This window comes from Branchiostoma lanceolatum, chromosome 8 (assembly GCF_035083965.1).
Source record: "Branchiostoma lanceolatum isolate klBraLanc5 chromosome 8, klBraLanc5.hap2, whole genome shotgun sequence".
Classification (NCBI taxonomy): domain Eukaryota; kingdom Metazoa; phylum Chordata; class Leptocardii; order Amphioxiformes; family Branchiostomatidae; genus Branchiostoma; species Branchiostoma lanceolatum.
The window spans coordinates 12,285,332-12,304,890 of NC_089729.1; the positions used below are offsets into that span (position 1 = coordinate 12,285,332).

Genomic DNA, 19,559 nt, shown 5'->3' on the forward strand with positions numbered 1-19,559 from the left:
GGGAAAGTGCTGGGACGAGAAAGGTCAAAGTCGTTTTTAGGAAGGCTCTGTGATCTTGTTTGTTTTGTGTTTCTAGTTGTCTGATGATCTTAGGTAGACAGAAATGATATAGAAAATCCCAACAGCTGCTGCATCGTGTAAGGACAGTATTTCACCAACGGTACTCATCGAGAAAAATGCTATTCAACTGCGTCAAAATGGAAACAGATGGTTCATTCAATGTGCCAGTCAACAGACCATTTTGATATATTTCCTTTTCCCTGTACCTGATGGGTATAGTCTTTTTAAGAAGGAAATGTATGTATTGTTTATTGCCTATGCATCAAATTGCTGTATGGTCATGCTTTATGGAACTGTTGCTATAATATGTACCAGTAGACGTCATACTTTGCACCTTGTACAATTGTCCTGCAATGAAGTTATTATTATTGTATTATTCCCGAGCACTGGAAAAATACCTTGCAAAAGGCTAGCAAAACTCGGCTTAACTCCCCACGGTACGCTGCCCTTGTGTGCGACCACGCTTTGTGCAAAGGTGAATACGACACCTGTCCGCCATTGTGCCTCAGGCGGCTAACAGGTCACCGGCACAGGTGAAGCGTACCGAACTAGATCCGGTTACACGCACGCGCGCGCAAACACGTACGTGTGTACGCCGTCATTTTCACCTGTAGAAGCCAGCCACATAATAGGTACATCATGGACCGAATGGTACGTATATACGTCTGTATCATCTATAGATCTACACCATGTAGTTTCCCAAAACATGAATGCATAGGCGACGTTATGTAGCGGTTGCACTTGAACTACAAAACAATGTCCGTTACAAAAAGGGCGTGGCGTTAATGGCGGCAATGGTAGGTTGTTTACGATGCATTATTGGTGACGTTGGATCTCAGGACAAAATGGACCTACCATAAAGGCCTTCTAAACAGTCTGTAGTAACTCAAGGAATGTACTAGTTGATTGGTATAAAGAACATTGCAAATGTTTCACCAAAATGTACACGCCCCTACCTCTTCGTGAGGTTGCTTTATTGTACGTTAATTAAGTCATTATGTCTAAGACTAGCCTATGATAGCAACATACTGTCGTACGTTCACACATGCCTTGAGACGAATTCAATAGAATTGAGGAAGGAGCTGGCAACATTTCCCCTGTGTGTATAGTACATGAAATGGTTTGTATCGTGACAGCCAGACATGAACCGCTGACGTAATTTGTTGACACACTTCGCAGCCGGAGGTGTCGGCTTCCCTTTCGTTAAGGGTTTGTTTTGACGGGAGCCAGTTCATTCACAATGCTGGCTAACAGCGCCTATTGTAGGATCTAGTCGATAATTAAGTCAATTATTCGTTCACTTCTTTACATAATTAGTTGTCCTCATCTCTTTGCCTAGGGATAGTCACTACAAATACGATGTCGGAAGGGCCGTACGGTCGTGTTCAAAACGTTGGGTTTATTTACAAATTGGTCTAGAGTACCTGACTTGTTAAACACATAATGTATTGGTCGCGTTTTGAACATGGATAAACACTTAAAATGTGATAGATTCAAAAAGATACGTTGCTATAAATGGTAACAATAGACACAATTTTGTTCAAATTCTTTTCGCCAACATTCAAAGTAGGGGCCTTTAACGGTAGGTGCAGGGGATCTAAAGTAAAACAAACGGGGAAGACTATAGTGGAGCAAATTTGATCCCCATTCTCAAACTGCTTCCCTGAATATTTCTGTCTATGTTGTTTTCTACTGGTGTCCAACGTAACGTTTATAAAACATCTCTACGAGTTTCTACTGTTGTAATGGTGGCGGCTAATCTCCAAGCAGATCGACTCAGTGTGTATTACGAGTGTTTCTGCGACATTCTGTAAATATTTCTAGCGGTCAGCATTTTTTAGCTCTTCGCCTCCTCTCCTGAAAACGCGAACTACTGGAAAAACGTAAATGATGCTGCCAAAACATGCGTAAAACACTGAGCGAGACCCCATACATCTACTTGGAGACATCTTGTCGGTCACTACAATTAATAGGCGAGGCTTAGGGTTGGATGTAAGTGTAACTAAGCACACATATTATGTATGCCCTTTTCATTATGTTTAGCCATAAGTATGGCTAAACATATTGTTTTCTCTCATGTTTCTTCTTCTTCTTCTTCTTCTTCTTCTTCTTCTCCTGTCAAATCTTCAAATCGATTCATCTCTGTCATTTTTTGACCAAATGACCTGAAATTTGGTACAGAGGTAATGTAGGCAAAAACCAATGTGCGTTCTTTTCCTTGTTTTGATATTGACCTTGAAAGTGATTTTATCGAGGTTTTTAAGCTATTTTTAGCATATCTTGGCCTCCTGCGCCCTGGTATTTCAACCGAATGACCTGAAATTTGCTGTATATGTGGCTTAAACAAATATTTAAAGGACTACATTCCCATTTTTGGCATACATATATTCAAAACGATTTATTTTGGGCTTTCTTGACAATATTTGCCACTTCTGTCACTTTCAATACTACATATGACCTACAGGTCGTTGACCCCGAGTGCCTTGCACCTGGCCAAGCTAGAAGTTTGCTTACGAGGAGGAAAGACCGGACATAAACATTTAACGTGATTATCGGGAAAACACCATGTTCCCTTAAACTCAGTGGTTAAATTGCAGTTTAGGAAATTTTATAACAGAAAACAAGTTAAATCAATGATTTTGTGAATGTTTATTCTAGCATTAGTTATTCCAGATATTTTCAAACTCCAAATTCTTCAACACAACACGGGAGATCGTTTCTCCTCAGACTGGCGCGACACTCCTGTCAAAATTGATTGATGATCTCTCTCTGCCGCCGACTTCATACATTTGGTCCGGCACGTTGTCGCAGTGGTGCGTCGCCGCTACGCGATCGAAAGCACGCCGCTGTCTGTCTCGGACCAACACGCGTCTCCCGTGATGTGTAGCGTCCACCACCAGGCCTTCCTACATGTCCTACGTACGGGCGTATGGATCGTAGAATTCGGCAAAAAAGGAATGATTAGGCCAGTAGAGTCAGTCCCCGGTAAGGTCAATGATTCGCCCCTTTGCGCTAGCGTGTAACGTTAAATGAATGTACCCTCTGGTGGCCAAACTTCACTGACAAACTTTCTCCCTATTATCATCATGAGCTTGCGTTAGTCTGGTACTAGTGACTATTATGTGCCGGGAATGTTTATCTATCGCACGCCTTGGAAGGAAGTTCAGCCATGATAAATGGTCGGCCGTTGCGAAAATTTGGAATCCCATGCTGTTGATTTTCGTGATTGAATCTGTAAGAAAATATATTTTCATGTCGTTCATGTTTTTGGGACGGACGCCGGGACGGGGTGAATTTTTTCTATCATTTTCGTCCCGTTAGTAATGCAAATCGAATCGTGTTGCACAAGAGGCAAAACACTAAAACGTGGGTCTTGTGGAGTGTTTTGGAGCGGGAAAATGCCGGATATTAGCGGTGCCGAACAGTGTACATCGTCGCGCGCGGGTGACGCTCCGTCAAAACAAATCCGCTGGTGGTCTAGCGCGGCCACCGAAAATAGGCAGAAACACACAGGAGGACTTAGAGTCAATTCCACATTACCGAGAGGGTGTTAGTTGCCTTTTGTTCTAACATTTGCAAAACCTTTGTAACAATCTAAGGGAGATAAGTAAATGTTTAGAACAATATCCAACATTCATTTGATGTTCTAAATAGTTTCTGCTGTGTTCCACCATGTTAGACAAATTTCTAACATTGCACTTGTTATTTGTATCATTTTCGAAACTGTAGAAAAATAGGTTGATCATTTGTTCCTACATGTTCCAACATTACAACAACATGGTATAACTGGGTCAGTGGGATGGGAACAGGGTAATTCACACATCCCTTCAAAGTGTAGGGGATTAGGCCTGGGTGCCATGCATAGACACCTCAAAACAATAGTCCAGACGTGAAATCTAAAAATATACAGAGGCAGACAATAGAGTGCGATTAGCACCTACTTTTATAGGGGCAATAACCCAAATCTACCATTTGAAAATGATGCAAATTGTTCCAACATGTTCGAACAGTGAAACAATCACATAGATGTTTGAAAGTTGTTCTAAATAAAGAGATATTTGTGCAATTACTTTCCAAATAGTTCCAACATGTATAAATAAGTTCAAACATGTTCAAACTTTCATTCTTGATTGTTTGAACAATTTAGAACTATTTTGACTGGAATAGTCTTTTATCTAAAATTGTTTGAACTCACTAGCAATATTACCTGAAAACCCTCTCGGTGACATGGAATTGACTCTTCGTTTATGAGGGCAATTGTGAAAATCTCTTGTTACAAATTGTTCGAACATTGATACATTTGGATAGATGGTTTGAAACTGTTCTAAATAAAGAGATTTTTGTGTAGTTACGTTCGAAATGTTTCCAACGTATGTGAAATAAGTTCAAACATGTTATAAGTTTCAATGCTAATTGTTTGAACACTTTAGAACTATTGTGACTTAGACATTCTTTTAATCAAAATAGTTCAAACATATTACAAATATTATACTAAAACCCTCTCGGTGACTTTGAATTGACTCAAATATGTTGTTTTTGGTCATTTCCTTCGTCTCCTGTCAAATCTTCATATGTATACTATGGAAAACTTCATTCTTCCCTGGGGTTGATCTTTTTTAATTCAATTTTGAACTGGGTTGATTATGCGCAAGAGTGTAATTTCAGCGGATATTTTTCGACTGGTTTACATGGAAATGGCACGGAATATCCCATTCTTGCAAGGGGAGGATTCTTTAATTATTTTTCAATTTTGAGCTGGAATGATTATGAAAAAGTCCTTTTTTTAGCAGAAGTGTATTTGTTAATCAATTAGTGGATATGGTTGTGGACTGGTCCATATTGTGTTGAGGTGCTACTGGAAGACTCAATTTTGGACTGGGGTGATTCATTTTTTTAGTGCAAGTATTTTAGAATGGTCCATTGTTATTTTGGGAGAGTCCATTTTTTGCATGGCGAGGAGTATGGCTAAACATGCTGTATTTGCTCGCAAATGTTGCCTTTCTAGTTAAATACATTATCCGCTTTATTTTCTGTTTGCTTGTTGGTCGTCCTATTTGTTCAAAACCATCACCTAGGTTCAAAAACAAACTTGGAGAGGAGGCACTAACTTTAGACAAGTCGTTTTGTAAAGCAAAACTTGGCTCTTCGAATTCATTTCTCTTGAAGTATACGTTAGAAATACATGATTATGGATTCTCACACATTGTCGTGAGGGAATTGTATTTGATTTCGATCTCCTTTGTTTTCAGAGCGAGGCCGAAAAATACCTGGAGTACTACGGCTACCTGAAAAAGAGTTTGGGCACAAGACCGGAAGCGGAAGTGACGAAGGCCATTGAGAAATTTCAGGAAATTGTCGGTCTTCCAGCCAATGGTAAATTGATACATTGTAGCTCCATATATATACACACACAAGCGCGCGCACACACACACACATACACACACACACACACAAATACACAACCATACGAATAGTCATATTTACTGTAAAATGAATGAGTAAATATATAACGTACTAGTATCTAAATGAAGATAAAATAAAGTAAATCGTTGAAAATGCTGTCAAAGTGGTAAATACAAGGGTGGTACCTAGAACACTAGGGGAATAGGCACTTCTAATGCTAGCGAAAAGTGTTGCTCAGTCTCATCTTTAACCTTTGGTATATTGTCTTATTTCAATTGTTACACTACACTTACCTGACTTACCTGACCGCAATGAGGTGTAAAGGACAATAACATTCCCGCCCACCCTAGGTGAGCTGGACGACGCCTTGTTCCAGAAGATGACGGAGGCGCGGTGCCTCCGGTCCGACCCAGCGGCCATGACAGCCCCGGACGCCGCAGCCGTCGGGAGGATCGCCCGCTACGGCATCAAGTGGAACAAGCGGAAACTGACGTACAGAATCAACAAGTACACGCCCGACCTGACCGAGGAACAGGTGAACGACGCTGTCAGGAGGGGGCTACAGGTTTGTTTGTTTGAATCTTTGTTTATTCATGAGAAGCTCAACTCGTTATACAGCCCGCTTTTCATTGAGGTCATGGGGGAAGAGGTAAGGGTTAGCTAAAATATAACAGAGATACAAATTACATCAGACGTGGAAGAAGGAAGGGAGAAGGACTCTGGGAAGGAAGGAAAAGAGAAAGAAGGGTGTAGAGTGAGGGAAAGAAAGAAACGAAAATGATCTCATAAATAACTGAATGAAAATGAGACGATGATTTACAGATCTAATGGATGAATGAATGAATGAATGGATTGATGAATGGATGGATGGATGAAAAATGAATGAATGAATGAATGGAAGAATGCTCTCCTGAAATTAAAGGAGGAAAGAAAGAAAGTAATGAAAAGCTGGTAGGCAGACAGGAAGGAATCATTGAATGGATAAATGAATAAATAAATAAATAAATGAATGAATGAGTAGTGCAATAGCAAACTAGAAAACATAGGTAATCTGGTATGGACAGAAATTGTACAAAGAATTATTTATTCAATAATATGATGCGTGTATTTTAGACTAGAAAGAGGCTGCTAGAATACACCCCCATAGAGTTAGATAAAGATCAATGGTATCTACGATTACAAGCCTATGTCACTTACACTCTATCAGGTGTGGTCCAACGTGACGCCCCTGGTGTTCGAGAAGACCTCTGCTCTCTCCGATATCGAGATGTCGTTCGAGCGGTACGGCCATGGCGACGAGGATCCGCTGGACGGGCCTGGCGGAACCCTGGCGCACGCCTTCTTCCCCGGGCCCGGCATCGGTGGGGACGTCCACTTCGACGAGTCAGAGACCTGGACCGTTCGATCCTCCAGAGGTGAAGAATGTTTCGTGTGTATTTTGGCGACATTTTTGGCATTACCTTGTTTTCTACACATGAAAAATGGAGATATTAAGTTTTGAGTGTGTCTGTTTGTCTGTCTGTTTGTTTGTCTGTTTGTCTTTCCGCACCACTCCAGTCAGCATAACTCGAGTTACCTCTTGATGGATTACAATGATATTTGATATGTGGGCGGGTGTTGTGAAGCGGAAATTCAAGGTCGATTTTGGGCCCCTGGTATGTGACCTTGGTACTGCAGCAGAACTGCAATTTTTGTATCTTTTGACCTGGACGTGCTGTGGTCTTGATTTTTGGGTGGCAGATAGCTTGTGATGTAATAAAGAAGTGGTGAAGCATAATTAATGCAAAACACCATATCTCATCTAATCGGAAAAGTATAGGACAGTCAATATGATACTTAGTATGCAAGTAGCTTGGACAGAGATATACATAATGAAGTGCAAATTATGCTGATTGTGACTAAATTTGCATAGCTAATGAGGACAATCTATATTTGCAGTGTTTCCATTATCAGACTCAAATACATGTAACATATGTAGTTCATGGAAAGTGGAGCATCAACAGATGCCAATTATGCAAATAAATTCCTTATTTGCATAATTAGTGCAAAAACACCATACTTCATCTAATTGGAAAATTATAGGACTGTCATTGCAACATGTGTAAGTTAGATAAAGGTGTTCATGACCAAACATATATTATGCAAATGTGTAAGTCATCTTTTACCTGCTCTTACACCCGTGGCCTTTTAAGAGAGGTTACAGATAGCAGGTGGAGGGGGAGGGGGACTTGAGCAGATAAAAAGCTTCATAACAGGACCAAATTTCCATTCCTCTGCAACCATGTTGTGAAGTTGGCACCCAGAAATGCATGATGTACCAACTGCAGAATTTACATATACGTGCACGCCGACAGAAGACCGAATCGCTAAAAATTTTCACCATCAAATTTTTAACTGTACTACTGTAAAGTTGCTGTATAGTACGGTATTTTGCTGTACTTCACAGCGCAATTCAGGCATCCAATACAATGGTGACCTGTCATCATTTGTAAACATTTGTTAACATTTGTAAACGTTTGTAAACATTTGTAAACATTTGTAAACTTTTGTAAACATGTGTTAACATTTATAAACTTTTGTAAACATTTGTAAACTTTTGTAAACTTTTGTAAACATTTGTTAACTTTTGTAAACATTTGTAAACATTTATAAACTTTTGTAAACATTTGTAAACTTTTGTAAACTTTTGTAAACATTTGTAAACTTTTGTAAACTTTTGTAAACATTTGTAAACTTTTGTAAACTTAGTAAACTTTTGTAAACATTTGTAAACTTTTGTAAACTTTTGTTAACTTTTGTAAACTTTTGTAAACATTTGTAAACTTTTGTAAACTTTTGTAAACTTTTGTAAACATTTGTTAACTTTTGTAAACTTTTGTAAACTTTTGTAAACTTTTGTAAACATTTGTAAAACTTTTGTAAACTTTTGTAAACTTTTGTAAACATTTGTAAACTTTTGTAAACTTTTATATATATTTTATCTATATTTGTCAATAATTTTTAACAGCAGTTTAAACACAGTTTAACTCTCATGTGTGCCATACTTTTGTTACAATTGTTGCGCAATAAAGTTCTTCTTTTATAATATATTGTACTGATACATCCCATTCCCTTACTTTCCGTATAGGCACGAATCTGTTCATCGTCACGGCACACGAGCTGGGGCACAGCCTTGGACTGGACCACTCCGACGTGCAGGGTTCGCTCATGTTCCCTATCTACCAGGGGTACACACCGAACTTCAAACTGCACCAGAACGACATCAACAGGATTCAGGCTCTGTACGGTACGGACATTGTAGTAAAGGATTTTAAAATCAAATAATGTCACGTGACTTGACTTGTGTATTTTCTTGATATTCTTTTTTTTATTTTTCGTTTTCGCAAACCGGGCCCCGGATTGGAAATAGGACCGAAGCATCAGTGGAAAGTTGGTATAAGTGACAATGCTAATTCTTATCATCAATTCATATACTTATGTATTATCTTTACGATGTATCTTTTAAATTTTGACCTTTGTCTGCCTTTCAAATTTCCACAGGGAAGAAACCTTTCCGTCCGCCGGTGGTGCCTCGTCCCGAACCCCCCACGGAGAACCCGGACGAGTCGGAATGGAAATGCTGCATTCTTTAAAAAGTCGCAAGAGGGCGCTCAACGTTTTGTATTGCTGTCGTTTAACGACGTCATCGGAGAGTAGGGCTTCTTTGCCAACCTTAGAAGTGCCAAACGTGATGACACTGCCTTTCCACTGGAGGCGGCCGCGACCGCTGACCGACCAAAGATTCGACAGATTGTTCGACGGATTCTTAGATAAAGAACAAATCTTGTTTTGTTTTATGCGTTTTGTTCATTTTTAATCATACTTTTACTGCACCATATGCATTCCAAGTCTGAAATCGAGGGCAACACAAATACAGTTCTGGTCTCTATACGGTCGCTCAGTGATCGCCGTCTAGTGAAGAGAGATGACCACAAACTACTTTTATTTTTAAAAGTAGCTTGAAAAGATTCCTGTACACGTAGATACAAATGTACGTGAAGGTTAGGGCCCTGTCACATTTGTGCGTATATGCAAGTCCGCATGAGTTCTTGTTTTAGGTTAAGTTTGCAGCCGAATAAGTCATTTCTTTGGTTCGATAATTAGGCTGCACAACGGTGGGTCAAAGTAGAAAACAACTTCATCCCTGCAAACTTTGCATAAACCAAACAAATGTTAATGCGCAACTTATACGCACTTGAATATACCCACAAGCGTGAGGGGGCCGTTAGACATCACTGCAAGGTACACGATACTGATGGAATTTACTCCCAACAACTGGATGAAGAAAACAAAGATTACGTCCGGACGTTTTCAAGTGACATCTATCACTCTTGTGTGTTGTTTTTTAATAAAGGATTAAAGCGTTATCACCTTATGCTGTCCTTGGTTTCATAGAGTACTGTTTGCAGGAGGTATATTCTCCAAAAGTCCATGATCTTTGTGGGACATTTTAGCTGCAGTCTTTTTCTCTTTTCTTTTTTTATTCAAAGAAGAATCAAATAATACAAATGAATGGACGATTTAGTGGAAGAATGAATTATACCCGCGCATCCTGTCAATAACACATTTTTCACTGTTGACAGTAATAATATTAATAGTCATGGCGCTCACGACCCCGTCACGGCGCCCGCCCGTCACGATGAAGAACTCGACAGATGGCCAGGCTATTTAATAATTGTAATGATTTTTTATTAGTTTTGAATGTGCTCGAGGTGTAGCTCTTCTCAAACACCTCCGATTAACGTCCTATCCGATGGAAATTGTCTCATAACCTGTGCATTTTTACTATAACATTTTTAAAGTGCCAGTGCAAATGCTAACTATATGTAACGAAGGCCGTGGCACGTACTGTGAGGTCATCCGAAAACACGTTCTTTCGAATATTCGAACAAACCGCCGTTCGAGAAAATGGAACTCTGTAGCTTTCCCTACCTGTGTGTGCGTTTTCACAACATCGTCCGAAGATAAAGCTTCTCTAGTGGTAGTGAAACACGGTTAGCAACTGTAAACTAATCTGATCATCCGTGATGTTATCACTTCGTCCGGTTTGCCTTCTAGAAGTGTGTACCGACCACATCTGTCTATTTAAGTGGTGGCCACGGTATGAGTCTAAGGGTGAAGTTCATTGTCATGTTTGGAACAATCATGACCTTGGTAACGACTGCCTACACCAACGCCGTCGTCAGAGTCGAAGGTATGGTATCGTCTTTTTCTCTTCCTCTTTAAAAGTTAACTTCAAATTTGTTTTGTTTCCGTGCATGAAGGATACAACATACATGTTAGCACAATTCAACTTAATCGTTTCTCTGACTTTGTAAAGTTTAATAATTTAAGCAATCAAAATGACTAAGAAATGGAAATGCATTGTATGGACTGTTTATTCGTGGAAATACCACAATATCCGTCTTAGGATCATAAAGATTCCCAGGCAATATAGTCATAAAAATGAATAGCATAGTCTTTTCAGTAACGTTATATACATGCTGACAAGAAAATCTCTTTTTGTTCATGGTCGTTTGTATGTGTTTGTGTGTGTGTGTGTGTCTGTGTGTATGTGTGTATGTGTGTGCGTGTGTGTGTCTGTGTGTACATGTATGTGTCATGATTATGGATGTGTGTGTGTGTGTATGTGTGTGTATGTGTGCGTGCACTTGCCTTTGTGTATATATACTCCTCTGTGTGTATGTAATATATACGTGTGTAAGGGGTATGTATGTGTGAATGTTTTGTTTGACGTTAAGGCAGCAGCAAAGAATCAATTTCTTCCGATACTATTTGTATAGTAGAAAATATTTTTATTTCTTAAACATTTTGTTCCAAAGAGGACCACGACTGGTCGGACTGTAGCAAGCCGTGTGGTGTGGGCTTCCGCGCCAGGATGGGGCAATGTACTTACACAAACCCAACACTGTGTGACGTCATTCCAGCTAGCAAACTATGTTTTTGGTCACCCTGCAAAGGTAATGTTACGTCTATATTTCAACTGGTCTAGCCTCAACACATTCGTAAATTATCAGAGACGCGACATTTTATCACTTTACGCATTATAGTTCATGTACAGTACGCAACACTCTTACGAAACTAGATGCGAACAGAGTATTTCTTTCAAATCGCAGTTATCAATCATCTGTGAAATTAGCCGTATATCTTCCGATCAACTTCGCTAAAACGTAAACTGTAAGCATATCTGTAAGTAAAGGAAGAAAAATGGTATTACAAGTTATTGTTACAAAAAGATATACATGTATGTTAATTGGTATCGTGCGGAGTGACACTCCGATCCAATAAACCCTTTCATTGATTCTAGTACGCATGTGCAGTGTGAAGGCACCTGGCTTGTAAACAGTTATCGCACTCGTTGTCTCTATTTGCATAACAATGCACTGTTGGGTTTTGTGTACGTCTGAGGGGCTCCTACCTTTGACACTGCACGTGCGTACTCGAATCTACGAATGGGCTTACAGACGATTTCTGATAATGTATCTGACTGCATGAAAAATGCTTACTTACATGTACCTATGTGCTTTATTGACAGTGCTAGAAGAAGTACTACACATTCCAATGGACTCCGTCGTGACTTACCACATGCCTACCAACGCTCCCATCATCCTTAGAGTTTACCTCAGATTCAGTTGTTTTCATAACTCCCGGCATCCCCTTCCTCTGTTCGGCACGGCAGAAAAGAATGCTGGGAGATATGTGACTTTAAAGTGGCTATCTGGAATTTTAGAATTGGAATTTGACATAGGAACTGGGCCACTTAAAATTGAAAGCTCCATACTACAGGTGAGATTGCATTATAATAGGTAAGTTAAGTTGTTATCAAATTTTTAAGGTATAAAAGACGGTGTCAAAATTTCGTACACTCCCAAATCACATCGCACCATTGTCACATTGTGTTATCAGTTTTTGTGATTGGCTGCCATGACACTCATTGTGCATTCACGTGATTATGACGTAATACTAGTATTTTCCCGCCATGCTTTATGTTTAACCTTCTCCCTGCTGCCTAACTCCGTAACCAACACAATTATGGTGCCAAAAGGCTACCCTAGCATGGAGCAGGTTAAACGTAGATGTTGGCAGATAAATTTGAATTATATGTGCAATATACACATGCAAAATTTTAGGTCTGATTCTAGGTTCAGTAAACCAATATGGCGTCTGCGACGTCACGTCCAAACACCCTTGTATATTCTAAAATCAAAATGTCTATTTTTTCACAGAAAGATGAATGGCATAGCGTTCTATTCACAGTAGAACCGACACAGGTCACCATGAGGGTAGACCACGCCCTAACTACAATCAAAGAGGAAGTGCGACACACCCGTAGCGACATCCGACTGAGGCATGATGGGTATTTCTGGCTGGGGGGCAGACATGGAAGAAAGCAGATGAGTCAGACAGGTACGAAAGTTAGAACTGAAATACAACATTGACACTATGATTAGATGACCTTAAAAGCAGTATAGACATCGCGAGGTAGGGTTGAAAATAACTGCAAGTCGTCTGCATATGACGTCACAAGGTTATGCTGGTTAGTTGATCCTGGAAGAATTTTCACGTGACTCTTATAACAAATTTACATATTAAAATGTATCTGGTAAATTTCAAGTTTAACTATCAAGCATGGTGGACCAATATTCCTTCATAGTCATATGAGTAAAAACATCCTATTTTTCGACAACATTTAAAGTTATCGGCGCTTTTCTAAATATATGCTGTCCTTGGTACTGGATATGTAGTGCCTCATCATGCATGGAACAAATTTACAACATTTCTTGTTTTTAGTCTACATAAACGTGAGTTTTGATTGTTTTATTGCTATTTTGTGATGCTTTTGAGATAGAGATGGTCAATTCTTATGCATAATAAACAATCCTGATGTCCTTTTCTTTCCATGGACAAACAGATTCCGAATGTTACGTAGCTATGGTGATGTTGAATGGAGAGCTGTATGACATAGAGGCCGGATCGGGAAAGACTGAAACATCCTCCGTGGCCACAAAAGGAGTGGAGATTGTGCACGGTAAGTAGCATGACATTTTCAGTTTAGTCAAACATTTTGATGTACGGTTACAATAACTTGGTTGATCATAGTGTCACGAATATAGACATATAGAAGCATTGGATTGATGGATGGATGGATGGATGGATGGGTGTATAGATAGCGAGCGAGATAGAGAGAATATACATAGAGAGAGATGGATAGTCAGACAATTCACATATAAGTAAGAACGGTATGCATGTGCATCAGTGTCGTCAAATAAGTTGCTGTCTTCAGTATTGCCAAGTATGATTTTTTTCCCCTTTACTACAGATACAAACGGCGTGAATTTTGCTGTATTTCAAGGGGACCAAATTCTCCCTCTCGGAGCGATCAAACCTCGTTCCCAGGATAGAGACATCCTTTTGAAAGTCATCTTGTGCGCCAAACTACTCGGAACTCATGGCTTGTTGTTCGCTGCCGCCGATTCGAGGCTCGCGTCGGTTGTGCTGCTGTCTTATCGGGATGACACGTTTGAAGCAAACGTACAATTCAGAGGGAGGACGGCCAGGATAGATGCACTCAGCCAACTTGATCATGTAAGAAACATGTTGATATGAACTTATGTGAACTATTTTTTTTGTTCATGGATATCATGAAAAGGGTATTTATAGTAAAATTACGTTTTCTCCATTGCAAATTTCCATTTTAGTGAAATATCGAAATCAACGTCAATATTACACATATTTTCAGGGAAATTTGGTGATTGCTATCGAGCTTTTCGTCACAAAAGAGTACCTGGTTATCCGGACGCCGAAAGCGATGTTTCATACCGAACACCGCATGCACCTGTCTTCGGCCGACCTCGCGTTCTTGACCGAGGTATATGTCGGCGGCACCCTGGTCGAGTCCGGCCTTCCCGACGACATCGCAAACAGAGGAAAGTTTGTCGGGGAAGTCTACGAGGTGTGGGTCAACGACAAACACTATACCCCAACAACAACGGACTTTGCTGACGTAAAGGCATTGACCTATCCTGGTAAATAATCACTTTAGTTATCAATGGGTTACATGGGTGAATATGACAAAAGGTGCGTGGTGTTGTGTTTTGTTTTGTTTTGTTGAAAATTTGTAAAAGGTGGTATGAGTAAAACTGAGTCGTGCTGACTATGATTGCGTGTGGGATTCTTGTACCCACGTGACCATGACGTAGCTGTTGTCCGCCATGTTGGATGGTTAAACCAGGACGTTGCCAGGTAAATTTGAATTATATATGTCGTTAACGTTGGGTAACATAAATTCGGGATTTTTCCGATAATGGTTGACTGAAATCAATCTAGCAGAACAATAAACCATCCTTTTTTTCTATTATTCTGTCAGTATCATGTACTATCTTTGTACTAATCATACATATGGTAGATTTTGTCTCTAGTCGTGGTGACACCATAATATTTCAACTTGAAACTACCGTCCGCCGCACGCACAATGACAGTGCTGTCGGACAGGGGGGGCACATTAATTCGGGAGAGAAGACTCGTCTTGAATATCTTACCGCTAATCACATTTTATACAGCAGCTATTCGTTCCATTCTTGGCTTGAGGAGAGTGCTATGGATATAGACGTGTCCAAGTAAAAAAATGCAGGACAAAACGGCCGTACCGCACACATCGGGAACAACCCGTGTGTTGAGTCGGTAGAACGCTACTCAAAGTTCACCCCCACCGTCATGGAAATTTGTACATTATTCATCGGGGCGTTAGCTGGATGCCGTAGAAATGGTAATACTACTATGTCCATGTGTTTCTGCGTGTGCTAAGAGCCAACTTTGAGGAAAATATCGCCATCAGTCCACTATCACACACAACATTTGGACAAAAAAGTGTTCCTCGCAAACGTTTGTCGTCTGCCGAATAGCAGGATTCTGGGTAACGAATATGGCGGCGGGAAAATCCACCGTAGTGCCGTAGCCATTGGTTGTAGCAACAAAGAGGCGTTTTGATGATTAATCACACTAAGAGTCCAGTTGTAGGTTAGCAAAAGAGATTCTAATAAGTTGTATTGTAAATAATTGTGTTGAGCAGGAAGCGGATGTGACATTTGTCTTATAAACCAGCGAACAACTATGTGGTATAGTTCTCCCACGAAGCCCTCAGACTGTGACAATAAGGGACGGAGAGTTTTTGACGTAGCCAACTTCTAATGCATGGTTATCGAAGCTTTTCAGACAGTGTTCTTAATACGTTAGTCTGTCAAGTTTGCATTTCTAGCGGTATTACTGATGTTGCATCTAGCACATATCCCTAAATACCCCGTTTTCTACAAATCCCGAATTTAAGTACCCCGCGAATTTATGTTACCCAACGTTACATTCAATTTACATTATACACGTGTAAATGTATAGGTCTGTCAGGTTCAACTAACCAGTATCATGGTGGCTGTGACATTTTTTTATTATCTGCATACCATATAAAACTTTCCGCCAGTTTATTTCTTTATTGTTGGTAATTCTAATGTCGTGGTTTCATAATTACATCATGCAAATGTGCACATGATGTCATGTTTGCTTCTTTCTGACGGGACATTTCAGTGGAGGTAATAGTGTTGGAGAAGTCTCTGGAGGATCAGTTTGTTCTGACTTGTCATGATGACAAAAAAGCGTTGGACATCTCAATGGATGACCGGACGTGGAAACACGATGGACTGGAAATAAGAAACACGAAACATGTGTATCTGACGAATACAAGAGCTTTGGAATCGGTAAGAAGATGTCTATCAACCCTCTCTCCATTGCTCTAAGTTTATGTTCGTTTTATCCTTAACAAACGGGCGCACCAGGGGACTTGATAAAATGGTTTTATGTACCACGTGCCCATGAAATTAGACTACCCTTCTTTGATAGACTTTCCATAGCCGTAAGAACACAAATGCGTTTTTAAGAAATCGTAAAAGCTATCAACTAGAACAATGAATACCCACTTTTGAAGAATGTATTATCACTGTAAATTGACATTGAGGTATGCTTTTCTTTTTTTTCAAACATCGACCTACCTTGTTTTTTCTGTGCTTTCAATATTTATATCTATCGGGACATTTGACACAACCACCCATATTTAGACGTACAATTACATACCGATAAACTTACTACTTTGACAAAACCATTTAGTGTACAAAGGTATAACACCTTGTTGTACATAACGTTACTATATTTGTCAGACATGTATGTGAGTATATATTTTTTTAACTGTACTTACTGTAACGTTACATTAGGTGGTGCTACATGCTATGTGCTTGTTTTTGGTCACTTGTGTCGTGTACATAATGCTGTATTCTGTCTCTAATGTGTTGCCTTCTTGCATTTTGGATCTTTCCAATAGGAAACTATCTATTCACACCTCCACTTCACGAACTTCTCTCGCGAGGAGAGCGGTCTGTACGCGTGTGAGGGTCAGCTGGCTGGAGTGGACATCCCGCAGAAAGTCGTGCAGCTGAAAGTACAGATGCCGTCAAACTGGGCCTCGAGTGAGATCTTATATAGCGTTAACCTGGTTTAGTTTGATCAAGTTTGCTCTGATGAGGAATAACTTCGTTAAGCTATCCTAAAAAGGTTCGGCCCAAATGCTTATATTTACGCAGGAATCTATCTTGCTCTGATTAGGAACAACTTCTTTAAGCTATCCTAAAAGGCTCGAACAAAATGGCATTATTTACGTAACATTTGCTGTTCGATAAGATTCAATTGAAATACTTATGACGTAGTGCGTACGTTACATGTAGTGTTCGAGATTGGACTTGAACCATTGTTTTGTGTTGAATTCCACATAGAAGTAGATCATTCTCTAGTCGACTAGTCATAGTCTATATAAGAAAACCTTTGAAGGCGTTTATATTTCAAGAGACGAAATTGTAATGTAGACGTCGCCGTCACTAATGCTGTACGTATAAATCTTAAGCTAGTACTGTCGCTTTCTGTTCCAGTGTACGACCACCGTGATATGATGTATCTGATCATCTTCTTGGCCATTGTCAGCGGTGCCATCCTTGTTGGACTGGTTGTCTGTCTCATCTGGTGCAGTTGTCAATCAAGGTTCGTGGGTCCCAACTGAAATTTAGACAATACTTTTGTTGCAACCCCTAGTTCAATTCGATAATGGGCCTCCTAGCGGGTACCTAAGGTACTGCAGCGGAGCTTCAAAGTTTGAGGTAAAATTTTCTGCAAGTGCTACGATCATGATTTTTGTGTGGTAGATAGTCCATGCCACAGGAAGTAAGTTGTGTACGTTTGGGTCCCCTAGTGGCTTGTTTGGAACTGCAGTGGTTGTTTTTGTTTTGACCTTCGGACATAAACTGATCAATGTCAAATAATCCAAAGTTCTGTGATGTAGACCTTGTTTTAGACATATATATTCGTATTGGTTTCATTTCTACCTATTCCTACATGATAATGCAAAGGTTTGAAACCCGAAAAATATACTTGTTGAGTTGGCTTCGCCCATCAAGGACGAATATCAAACTTTGAAGGATCAATTTTAATGCATGTATATGCATTACCACCATACATACAATCTTGACTATACTGCTTTGACCAGCTACGAGTAAATGCATTCTGTGAATACGTAACTATACGTTACCAAGTGATAAAAATGGCCCTTTTTGCAACCAACGCGAAAAATATGAAGATTTTCATTTACCCTAGTACTATAGTATTAAAGTTTTCATAAGAGTCTGATCAATGCTGCAAAATGGAATGGAGTATGTAAAATTAATTTTTGGTTCTAAATATCAGTGTTTTGTTTCCTTTACTGCAGATGGAAACGACGTAGAAGACTACCTTCCATACCTCCCAATCTACCCAAAGGGGTGAAGAGGGCGACGTTCAAGAAGACCATGAATGAGCTCAGATCTAAGTTAAAAACCATAAACCGTACAAGACGAGAAAGCCGGATCAACGAACTGGAGGAAAAGGAACGTCTGATTCCTTCTGATGTTCCTGAGGGTGACCACAAGTTTGCGGGGTTGGAGGACGTAGAGTGGGGTGAAAGCAGAGTAGGCTCCCTGAGCAAAGTGAGGGAGATCCCAGACGGGGCTCCCATTAGTCCACCGTCAAGCCCTGTAGCGTCTACCAAGAAAACAGACTACAAGTCATTACCTACAGATACCAAAGAGGACTCAAAGAGACCATCTTTAGGTACCATCGAGACGATGTCGCTTGTATTAACTCCATCTAGTCCCAGCAAAGATATTGATGAGTCACGAGAAAGCAATGGTTTCTCAGAGGCAAAAGGAGAAACCACGAAGACAAAGGCTGGCTCGGAGAGAAGGATGTCTGTTCTTATGTCACCTGCTCCGTTCCACCGTCCCAGCGTTAACTCATCGAACATCATATCTTCTGTTGAGAAACCATCAAGATTAGAGCAAAGTTCCCGAACATCTACCAACATCAAACTTCCCAATTCGTTCAAATCAAACCTTTCTTCGGGATCAAAGGTGTCAAAACTGTCTATTGGAGAGTCAGAAACTGCACTGATGCCTCGACTGTCGTTGTCGGATAGTACAAGGTTGAGTATAGAACGGGTAACTGCCTCTAGGTACAGCCTACTATCCACTGATGGGATTTCCCCCGGACCAGCTCCCGCTAAACCTCCACCTGCTGCAGGACATCCTCCTCCAAAAGTCCCATCAGGACCCCCACCTACTGCACCTTCTCCCAAAGGACAACCGGTGTCTCCTCCTGCTGCAGGTCGACCTTCTGCTACAGGACCACCTCCTCCCAAAGAACCACCGGGACCTCCTCCTGCTCCGGGTCCACCAGGACCTCCACCAAAAGGACCACCGGGACCTCCTCCTGCTACAGCTCCACCAGGGCCTCCACCTGCCCCGGGTCCACCAGGCCCTCCACCCAAAGGACCACCAGGCCCTCCACCTGGTCCGGGTCCACCAGGCCCTCCAACCAAAGGACCACCAGGCCCTCCACCTGGTCCGGGTCCAACAGGCCATCCAACCAAAGGACCACCAGGCCCTCCTCCTACTGCAGGCCCACCAGCTCCTCCGCATGGACCGGACCCACCAGGC

At 40.7% G+C, this 19,559-nt stretch overlaps 2 protein-coding genes across 2 annotated transcripts; both read left to right on the forward strand.

The window, feature by feature from the left end:
• The first annotated feature begins 566 nt into the window (after positions 1-566).
• On the forward strand, positions 567-9,869 carry LOC136439505 (stromelysin-1-like). The gene is made up of 6 exons (XM_066434922.1): positions 567-711; positions 5,310-5,433; positions 5,814-6,028; positions 6,671-6,878; positions 8,591-8,749; positions 9,004-9,869. Exons 1-6 carry the CDS (start codon positions 700-702, stop codon positions 9,093-9,095), a joined length of 810 nt encoding a protein of 269 aa, XP_066291019.1. The 5' UTR covers positions 567-699; the 3' UTR covers positions 9,096-9,869.
• A 540-nt stretch (positions 9,870-10,409) lies between these two features.
• On the forward strand, positions 10,410-19,271 carry LOC136440635 (uncharacterized; the record flags this gene model as incomplete). The annotated part of the gene is made up of 11 exons (XM_066436709.1): positions 10,410-10,696; positions 11,325-11,462; positions 12,038-12,288; positions 12,729-12,909; positions 13,415-13,531; positions 13,823-14,088; positions 14,243-14,528; positions 16,078-16,247; positions 16,865-17,009; positions 17,466-17,574; positions 18,296-19,271. Coding segments are annotated over exons 1-11 (2,730 nt in total), but the record flags the coding sequence as incomplete, so codon positions are not given.
• Between the last annotated feature and the right edge of the window lie 288 nt (positions 19,272-19,559).

Coding starts and splice junctions, on each gene's coding strand:
- LOC136439505 (XM_066434922.1), top strand. Junction 5,434..5,813: donor TGTCGGTCTTCCAGCCAATG/GTAAATTGATAC, acceptor CGCCCACCCTAG/GTGAGCTGGACGACGCCTTG. Junction 6,029..6,670: donor CTGTCAGGAGGGGGCTACAG/GTTTGTTTGTTT, acceptor ACACTCTATCAG/GTGTGGTCCAACGTGACGCC.